The 10,584-nt window shown below is 27.9% G+C and overlaps 1 protein-coding gene across 1 annotated transcript; it reads left to right on the top strand.

The window, feature by feature from the left end:
• The first annotated feature begins 9,578 nt into the window (after window positions 1–9,578).
• LOC107854308 (inositol phosphorylceramide glucuronosyltransferase 1-like) lies at window positions 9,579–10,315 on the top strand. The gene is made up of 2 exons (XM_016699314.2): window positions 9,579–9,662; window positions 10,040–10,315. The coding sequence occupies exons 1-2, from the start codon at window positions 9,587–9,589 to the stop codon at window positions 10,264–10,266; spliced, it is 303 nt and encodes a 100-aa protein (XP_016554800.2). The 5' UTR covers window positions 9,579–9,586; the 3' UTR covers window positions 10,267–10,315.
• The last annotated feature ends 269 nt before the right edge of the window (window positions 10,316–10,584 follow it).

Raw genomic sequence — 10,584 nt, 5'->3', positions numbered from 1 at the left:
AGTTGACGTCATTGAATATGGACCAGATTGCACGTACTTCATTGTAGATAGAACGGTTTATGTAAGTACATCTGAATGACTGATTTGCTTTACTTCTTACTTTTATTTGTTACTCAATTGTATGATTCCCTCTAAAATCTTAATTGATCAATTTATTTCAATTTTTATGTTGTTACTTAGATATCTTACTATTATTAATGAAGCTGGAAATTATTTTTTATGTTTAGGATGATCTCATATGTGTAGCTACTCGACGGGATGGAAAAGTTTTAGTCACAAACTTATGGGTTGAGCACAATTTTGATGTGGGAATGGCTGTCGATCACCTCTCTGTAAGTTTACTGAGGAATGTCCTCATGTCATACATATACTGTATTTGTTATTTGAAAATAAATTGGATTTTGCATATAGCTGAATGGTTGATGATAATGACTAAAAGGCTTCAATTTGTAAGATAATATGATGGCAAGATTGTGATAGATTTAGTATGCACATTTCTCTGAGATTTGGTTGTTTTCCTCTTACGAATACCTGACATCTGAGGCACCTGAATTGATGTCTAAGTTGTGTTCATAAATTCAGTTCTCATATGCTTTACATTTCACATGCTTTTACTTTTTTCCGAGGCTGTGTCTTTGATAAATTATGAAGTAAGTTCATGAGCCTGTATTTGCTTTTTTATCTTTCTGGATGAAGCAGATTTGAAAATATTGTGCATGGAAGATTTGTACAAAATTGTCCTAAATAACTAAGTAACTAACTACTTGAACTTTTGATGGTATCGTGAGTGTATCCATTGGCCTGTGTCTTGCTCCTTTAATGTTTCATATGAATGTCTTCATAGGTTTGTATGAGCTCAGTAGTTCTCTCTATCAAAATATTTTGAGTCTTTGCTCCATGTTTCTGCTGGACATTTGTAGTCTCTTTCCTTTTAAAATTAGACAGTTTACCTCTGCCATCCCCAACTGTAATCCCCAAATACTGTTTGATAATCACACCTCAGGATATTCACTAATTTTACAGATCATGTACAGACCGATGATGGATTTGAATGGAATTCCAGGGGCTAAATCTCTAATGTTGTGCTTAACTGCATATCAGTGGCAAGACCGAAATGATATTATGGTTAGTAGATTTCAACTCTTGTTTATTTTAAAATCATTATAATTTTCTTTGCAAAGTGAATCTAAACAGTTGTGTTTCAATTTAGTTCATATGACCTTGCTATTTGGTTCATTATCATCATCATCTTCTTCTTCTTCCAGAACTAAGTCATCTCTTGTGTACATTGTCAAAGGAAACTAATTCTCTTTTCTGTCAAGCAATATGCTTATGTTTTATGACATGTAGGTCTTAATCTTACAATTTCTCCCTTGTTTTGGCAGTGGTGTATCTTGATGCTGATACCATTGCTGTTAAAAGAATTGAAGATCTATTTAAATGTAGGAAGTTTTGTGCAAATTTAAAACATTTTGAGAGACTAAATTCTGGAGTCACGGTGGTTGAGCTATTAGAAAAAGTTTTTAATGATATGATGAGCAAGGTGACTACTTTGCCTTCTTACACTGGAGGTATGGTTTAGCTGTTAACTGTTTTATTTTTTAAAGTTATATGTTGTCATTGTATCTTTCAGCAGTCAAACTTTTGTTTCTGTGGGAAGAGTTTCATTATCTTTTATCATCTAATAAGTTTAGTGAGATACTTTTCGAGCTCTGATAGGTACTAGTTAAGCTGAGGATCTATCTGAAACAACCCCTCTACCTTTATGAGGTAGAGGTGAGGTCTGCATACATTCTACCATCCCCAAACCCTATTCTGAGATTACACTGGGATGTTATGTTATTGTTGTTGTATTTTTCTAGCTTTGATAATTCATTGCGCAGAATTTTTTTCGTTATCATAATGGTGCAAATATTTTTGTTTTGATAACTATGTTGATTCTCTTGCTAACATGTGATCAAGGTTTTCTCAACTCCTACTATGTTGGATTTGCGAATGCTCATGTTTATGAGCCAAATTTGCCTTCAGATATCTTAAATTCTAGGAAGGTTCCTGAAATGGAGAGACTTTCTACTCTTTACAATGCAGATGTTGGCCTCTACATGCTTGCTAACAAGGTATGTTTTAGGTTCAAGAGATTGCCTTTCTTTGAGTGTGTTTTTAGTTGGGTGGGGTGTGTAGGCTTTAGATTTTATCAAAACTGGACAAAATACAATTAGTTGGAGGGTTCAAAATGGCCATTTTTATTAGATATAGGATATGAAGAAAAAGATAGACTTTCGTGGAATTGGAATATACTATAGTAGTATCGCAACATTGCAAACCTTAGTATAACTTAATTTTTTAATTTAAGCTGTTGTGTGGGCTTCATTGTCTTTTTTTAGTAACGATAGTGCCTGGCTAGCTTTTGCACACCCAGACTATTCCACCATGTACATGCTACCTCCCACCAACAAGTACCGGATGGGCAAATATTTTATGGTCTATGGACTTTGTTGTTTTCTACAAATAACTTATCTTGAAGCAACTATTTTTTGGATATTAAAGTCTAATTTGTGTCAAGCTATTCAAAGATGAGCATGGGATTATCCCTCTAGGCGCTATGTACTTGGTTTATCATTCTTATGAGTTATCAACAATTAGTGAAATCTTATTATTATCATACTTATGCATAGAATAATCTTTCCATGAAAATAAATATTTTGGAGAAAGTTGCACAAACTGTTTAGAAAAAAGTGCTGCCAAATGTGCATGGTATTTATAGAAGGTTAATGAATATATCTTTGGTGGCCAGAGATTAGGGAGGAAATCCTAAGGCTAGGTACCCTCCACCTCAAACCATAAAGTTGGGGATTCAAGTCCCCTATCGAGCGAAGTGAGAATGGATCATTATTTGACTCTTATTTTCCTTGGGGAAGTGCACTCCTTGGTCTTGCTGTGGGTGGGCGTGAGGGGATTTACCATATCCCAGGAAAAAAGATTTTCTTGGATGGTGGGAAGTGTTTCCTGCTGAAACAAAATGAGAAGGTTTCATCTTCAATGAACATAACCAACTGTTACAGTAGGTACTTTGACAAGTGTATTAATTTTGCTTCATTCTTTTGACCTTTATAATATACAGTGGATGGTAGATGAAAAAGAACTCTGAGTTATTCATTACATACTTAGCCCGCTTAAACCATGGGATTGGTGGACGTCTTGGCTGTTAAAACTTGTTGATGTCTGGCAGGTATTCTTCTTCTCTACTTCAGCTGTCGCAAAGTGCTTTTTGCATTCAATGGTACACATGCATAGTCACCTTAGCAGAAAGGAAAAAGCAAAAGGTACCCGCGCGATGCGTGGATAATATTAAAATATTATTTATAATCATTTTATATTAAAATGTCTTGTTTGAGCATATTAAATTATATTACCTCAAAGAAAAGTTCAACTATCATATTATTTCTTAAATAAATGTTGAAAAAAAAAATCTACCCCACGCATCTCCCGCCCCTACCTCGCCTATTTTAAGATCAGATGATCCACCTCTTTATCCACTTGAAAAGGATAATTGAGATTAAAAATCTAAAATTTTTACCCCTCCCTTCATTTCCATCCCCACCTACCCCAATACCCTTGTCTCTAATCAAATCTATACTTAAAAAATAATCATGCCAATGTAAAAAGAAACTATGTTATATATATATTTTTTAAATTTTATTATTCACAATTTAAAGGTAATAGAGTGCTAATGTCCCTCCCCACCCCATCTCTAACGAAATTTTTATGAGTCAAAATAATCATGTAATTCAAAAAGGGTTTTGTATTTTATGTTTTTTTTTATTATTTACAATCTAAAGATTTCTGATTATAAAAATTAATATAAAATTTGATTCTACTGTAGAATTTATTAATAGTAACATGTATATGATATTGTCTAATTACTTTATTATATTCTAAAAATTAGTTTAAACCTCCCCCCCCCCCCCCCAAATCTTTAATGTGCATTTTTATATTATATTTAATTACTTTACTTTTTTTGTAATTTAATTTTGAATTAAATTACTTTTTTGTGTTATACATATAAGCAGTTGAATTTTTCCCTCTTATCTCAAAATATAGAAATTAGAATAGATAAATTTTGTTATGCACAACAAAATAAATGATATATAGATTAAAATAAGACTTCAAAATAATTTATTTGTTAAAAGTGATTATAATTTAAAATTTAAGTTAAACACTTTCACACCCAGAGAAATATAATCTTATCTCATATTCTATAATTTATCTTTGTGCACTTAATTTTCTTTATATTATGAAACTAAGTGATGCCTAAAATCATTAAAAATAATTTATAATTAAATATAAATTTACAAATAAAATTAAAAGAGGATAAATAAATTAAAATATCAAAATACCTATAAATTTGTTTTACAATCCTCCTACTAAAGTAAATATGTGAATGTAATATTAAATACATAAATTAAACAGTTATGAATTTCATATAATTGTATCAAATATAGAAAAACAATGAAATAAAATAACATTAAAAAAAGAACAATAATATCAGTACATATGTTGAAAAATTCACGATATTTATCAATAAAAAATAAGTATTACTATTTTGTTTACTTATGATTTTTTTGAACTTTTATTCTATATCTTTTGATTTTTTAATTTATGGATAGAATATGTGTATTACCTAATTACTTTTTAAAAATTAGTTTAAAAACCCCAACACCTTATTTTCCTAAAGTTTGTGGTTTATCTTTTTATTTTTTTTTAAAAAAAAAAAATTCTTTGTCTATACTAAGGAACTGTTCAAGAAGTTAGAATTTTATCCCAACTCAAATTTTGTTTATCTTGAAATTTGAATTTTAAATATCATATCAATTAGTTAAGAGAAGATCAATTTATTGTTTTTTCTTATTCTTGATTTCTTAAATATAATATTTAACTTGTTTCTTCAAATTGAGATAGATATTTGAAATCAAAAGTATTCTTACATCGACAAAAATGAATTAAAGAAGACCAATTTGTTATTCTTCATCATCCTCACAATTTTACATGTTTTCTTAGTTATTCAAAATTAATAAATTTGTAAAATATTAAAATAATCAATATGTTCTTTAAAAATATAAGTATAGAGATTGTTTCAGTATTAATTTTAAATCATGATTTCATATTATTATAATATAAATAGAAATGTTGGTTGACTATTTTATATATTTTAAATTTACAATTAATAAGTTTTGTATCACGTATAATTAGCACTATAAGTTTCATTATGCGTAACAAAAATGATAAAATGAAATATAAAGTAAAATTTTATCAAAACAAATATAGAGCATAAGAAGACTCTAATATAATTTAATTTAATTTGTTTGGAATACTTATTGTTTAAAATTCAAACTCAACACTTATTTAAACTAAACACTTTCCTCTATTGAAGATAATATTATCTCATAATTAATTTTAAATATTTTTAATTCAAAATAAAATTTATTAACCTTGTTCTTTGATTAAAGAATTCAATAATGCATGAAATTATTAAAAAGGAATGCATAAAATCAATAGCAAAGATTTATTCAAAAATGAAAATTTGAAAGTAAAACCATGAAAAAAAATAGATTAACATTATCTAAATGCCTACAAATTTTTTTATAACCTCCTAGAAGAAAATAGATGTGATTTTTTTTTTTTTTACATTCATTCATTACACGAATAATATGTTAAATCTCCTCTCTATATTTTAAGTTTCAATTGTAGTTATCGATTTCTCAAATATTCATTTCCCATTTTGAATTATTTGCATACATCATAAATGTGGAGGCTTTACCTTCGCTAGATACATCTGTGACAAAACATAAATATGATGTTAATAATAATAATAATAATAATAATAATAATAATAATAATAATAATAATAAAAGAACTAAAAAAAGAAATTAAGCATGAAAACACAAACATTTATGTTTATTCTGAGAAATCTGAGGATGAACATTGCCTATAATGTTTTTATCCATGATAAATACGTATGATTATGATAAGTATAATATTAATCATAAATAATAATAATAATAATAAATAAAATAAATTTAAAACTAAATTAAGCATGAACAACATACCTTGATAGCTACTCAAAGAAATTTGATGAACATCACCTATAATTCCTTTATCCTTGATAGAAATACTCTATGGCAAAAGAAAATATTGTATATATATAAAAGACATTGTAGATTAACAAAATCAAAGCTGTAAATAAGTATATGTTTATATCTAAGAGATAAAAGTTGACTAACTATCTACAATATGCTTACTCAATTAGAAATAAAAAGAAATAGAAGATACAAATAGCAGCTAAAATATTTGTGTGGAATGACAATGTTAATGACTTTATGTAGATAACATACTCAATTTGAAATTTCAAAATAGAAATGATTTGACTTATGGATAAACATAAATTCAAATTAAAATAAAATTGTAGTTATCCTATTAGATAGAATTTGAATATATATATATATATATATATATATATATATATATATATATATATATATTAATAATATTATATTCATAATTATCTCCTCGCCTTAGCCTTGTGGTAATTCAGTTGTGATAGGCTTTGTGATAGGCAAAACGTGCTTAGAAAAAAAAGGAAGTTATTATTATTAAAATTGGATAACTAAATAGTAGATAAAAAAAAATAACTATTTAGGAACACTCACAACCAATTAACTAATTTAAATAAAGTCAAAAAAGAGAATTAAATTGTGTATTGCTAAAAATAAGGAAGTTTATCTTTTTTTTTTTTTTTTTAAATCGTGTATATGGGTCTATCTATTTAAAAAAAAACTAGTTTAGGTGTACGCGCTTTGTGCGTGTACCTTACTTTGATGAGTTCAAATATTACACTACATAGGATATTTGTTTAAATAATAAAGATGAATATAATAATTAAATTTAATATCTTTTCAGTTTGTAAAGATGGAAAATTTATTTATTAAACTTAAATTTTACCAAAAATATTTTTAAAAGTCGATCGACATCATCTACCATCTACAAATTACAACAAAATAATACAATAATAGAGACATCAAAATAATACAATTAAATCCAATCTTTACACACAAATTTTTTTTCAAAGTCGTCCGACACTCATCTACCACCTGTAAATAATAACAAAATAATACGATAATAGAGATATTAAAATAATACAACTAAACTTAACCTTTACATAAAAAAATTCTTCAAAATCGACCAACATTTCTCTATCACCTGCAAACTGCAACAAAATAATACGATAAAAGTGATATCAAAACAATACTATTAAACTTAAATTTTACACACAAAAAATTCTCAAAGCCAATCAAGATTCATCTACAAACTGTAAACTACCACAAAATAACAAACTAATATAGATATTACAATAATAAAATTAAACCTAACTTTTACCTAAAATTTTTTTTTAAAGCCGACCCACATTCATCTAGCATCTCTAAATTAAATAAAATAATAAGACAATAAAGATATCAAAGCAATACAATTAAATCTAACCTTTACACAAGAAATTCTTCAAAGCCAACCGACATTCATCTATGACTTGTAAACTATAAAAAAATAATATAATAGTGATCACAAAGCTTCAATTTTGATCCAACTAATTCTTGTATGAGCGAAAATTTTTACCCTAAAGAATATACACACATGTTGAATTCTATTATGCTGACAAAAAAAGTAAAGAAGTTGAGGGTTAGAAAATCAATCATCCACCAATCTAGACATGCAACCGAACCAAGGTAGACGAGCATCAATCATATTCTCCCAATAGGCAAACCAGTTTATTCTCTAATTTAGCGTACATCTCAATATTTATAGAAGTATTTCCTTAATACAGTCCTATTTTAGGAGTATTTTTCTAATTAAATAGTAGAAAGAAAAATATTAATTAATTCTCCTATCATATATTTTAGGAGTCCCATATATTTTAGGAAGTGTAGTAGAAAGGAAAATACTTAATTGATTCTCCTACCATATATTTTAGGAGTTTCATATATTTAGGATGTGTAATTAATATAATAACAAATAATTAAATAATAAACTAAAAAAATAGTGAAAAAATAATTTTGTCTAAAGAAAATCTGTTAATGAAGGACAAAAAGTTCAAATCACTTTTTTAAGGGTTTTCATACTTTTAATATATTATAGATTAATTTATTGTTCTTATGTTTTTGTATTTTTTTTTAATTTTTCCTTTTCTAATAAATATTAAAAAAACAAAGATAAAATAGATTTTTGTTCTTCTTTTTGTTAAATGTGCTATTTTTCATTATTTATTTTTAAAATTTTATATTTTTTTGTGAAGTTATCTTATTGTTTACCTAATTTTGAATGCATAAAAATATTTATTTTTACATTTTCCCAACTTTATGCATGGCAGAAGATAGTTTAAAAATCTGATTATTATTCTTTCTTTGCCTTAAATTTTTTTTTTAAAATATAGTCTAATTTTTTTTATAATAGTGTATTTGAATTGAGAGGAATTTTTGAAATTAATGAAATTAATTCAAATATTCCTACAAATATTTGTCCTCGCCTTTCCTATATCACGCAAACTCTATGCCCTTCCCCACCTTGGTTTTTATCATTTTTCTTTTTTTCTTTTTTCTTATTTAAAGAATCATAATATATATATATATGTATATATATATATATATATGTATGTATATATATATATGTATGTATATATATATATATATGTATATGTATATATGTATGTATATTTATTTATCTATTAGTTAGATATATAAATAACTATAAATGGATATAATTATTATTGTTGTTGTTGTTACTACTACCACTGTTTCTACTCTATACACGCATATACTACTACTATTAATGTTATTTTTAATTATTATTATCATTATTGTATCTTTTATTCAATATTTAAATCATGAATGTCTTCATTGGTTTGTATGAGCTGAATAGTTCTCTCTGCTGGAACATTTTGAGTCTTTGCTTCATGATTCTGCTGGACATTTGTAGTCTTTTTCCCTTTAAAATTAGACAGTTTACCTCCACCATCCCCAACAGTAATTCCTAAATACTGTTTGATAATTACACCTCAGGATATTCACTACTTTTACAGATCATGTACAGACCATTGATGGATTTGGATGAAATCCCAGGGGCTAAATCTCTAATGTTGTGCTTAACTGGATATCAGTGGCAAGATCGAAATGATATTATGGTTAGTAGATTTCAACTCTTGTTTTTTTAAAACCATTATATATTTCTTTGCAAAGTGAATCTGAATAATTGCGTTTCAATTTAGTTCATGTGACCTTGCTCTTTGATTCATCATCTTCTTCTTCTAAAACTAAGTCATCTCTTGTGTACATTATCAGAGGAAACTAATTCTCTTTTCTGTCAAGCAATATGCCTATGTTTTGTGACATGTAGGTCTTAATCTTGCAATTTCTCCATTGTTTTGGCAGTGGTGTATCTTGATGCTGATACCATTGTTGTTTAAAGCATTGAGGATCTGTTTAAATAAGGAAAGTTTTGTGCAAATTTAAAATATTTCGAGAGACTGAATTCTGGAGTCATGGTGGTTGAGCCATCAGAAAAAGTTTTTAATGATATGATGAGCAAGGTGACCACTTTGCCTTCTTACACTGGAGGTATGGTTTGGCTATTAACTGTTCTATTTTTTAAAGTTATATGTTGTCATCGTAGCTTTTAGTAGTCAAACTTTTATTTTTGTGGGAAGAGTTTCATTATCTTTTATCATCTAATAAGTTTAGTGAGATACTTTTCAAGCTCTGATAGGTACCAGTTAAGCTGAAGATCTATCTGAAATAACCCCTCTATCTTTACGAGGTAGAGGTAAGGTTTACGTATATTCTATCGTCCTCAGACCCCATTCTGGGACTGGGATATTATGTTATTGTTGCTGTATTTTTCTAGCTCTGATAATTCATTGCGCAGAATTTTTTTCGTTATCCTAATGGTGCAAATATTTTTGTTTTGACAACTATGTTAATTCTTTTCCTAACAGGTGATCAAGGTTTTCTCAACTCCTACTATGTTGGATTTGCGAACGCTCATATTTATGAGCCAAATTTGTCTTCAGATATCTTAAATTCTAGGAAGGTTCCTGAAATAAAGAGACTTTCTACTCTTTACAATGCAGATGTTGGACTCTATATGATTGCTAATAAGGTATCTTTTAGGTTCAAGAGACTGCCTTTCTTTGAGTGTGTTTTTAGTTGGGTGGGTGTGTAGGCTTTAGATTTTATCAAAACTGGACAAAATACAATTAGTTGGAGTGTTCAAAACGACCATTTATGTTAGATATAGGATATGAAGAAGAAGTTAGACTTCCATGGTATTGGAATATACTATAGTAGTATCTCAACATTGCAAACCTTAGCATAACTTAAATTTTCTATTCAAGCTGTTGTGTGGGCTTCGTTGTCTTTTTTTAGTAACAGTAGTGCCTGGCTAGCTTTTGCACACCCAGACTATTCCACTATCTATATGCTACCTCCCACCAACAAGTACCGGATGGGCAAATATTTTATGGTCTATGGGCTTTGTTGT

The sequence above is a fragment of the Capsicum annuum genome, chromosome 6, assembly GCF_002878395.1.
Source record: "Capsicum annuum cultivar UCD-10X-F1 chromosome 6, UCD10Xv1.1, whole genome shotgun sequence".
NCBI classification, from domain to species: Eukaryota; Viridiplantae; Streptophyta; class Magnoliopsida; order Solanales; family Solanaceae; genus Capsicum; species Capsicum annuum.
Note: the sequence above shows the minus strand (reverse complement) of the source record. Positions and strands in the feature narration are given on the sequence as shown.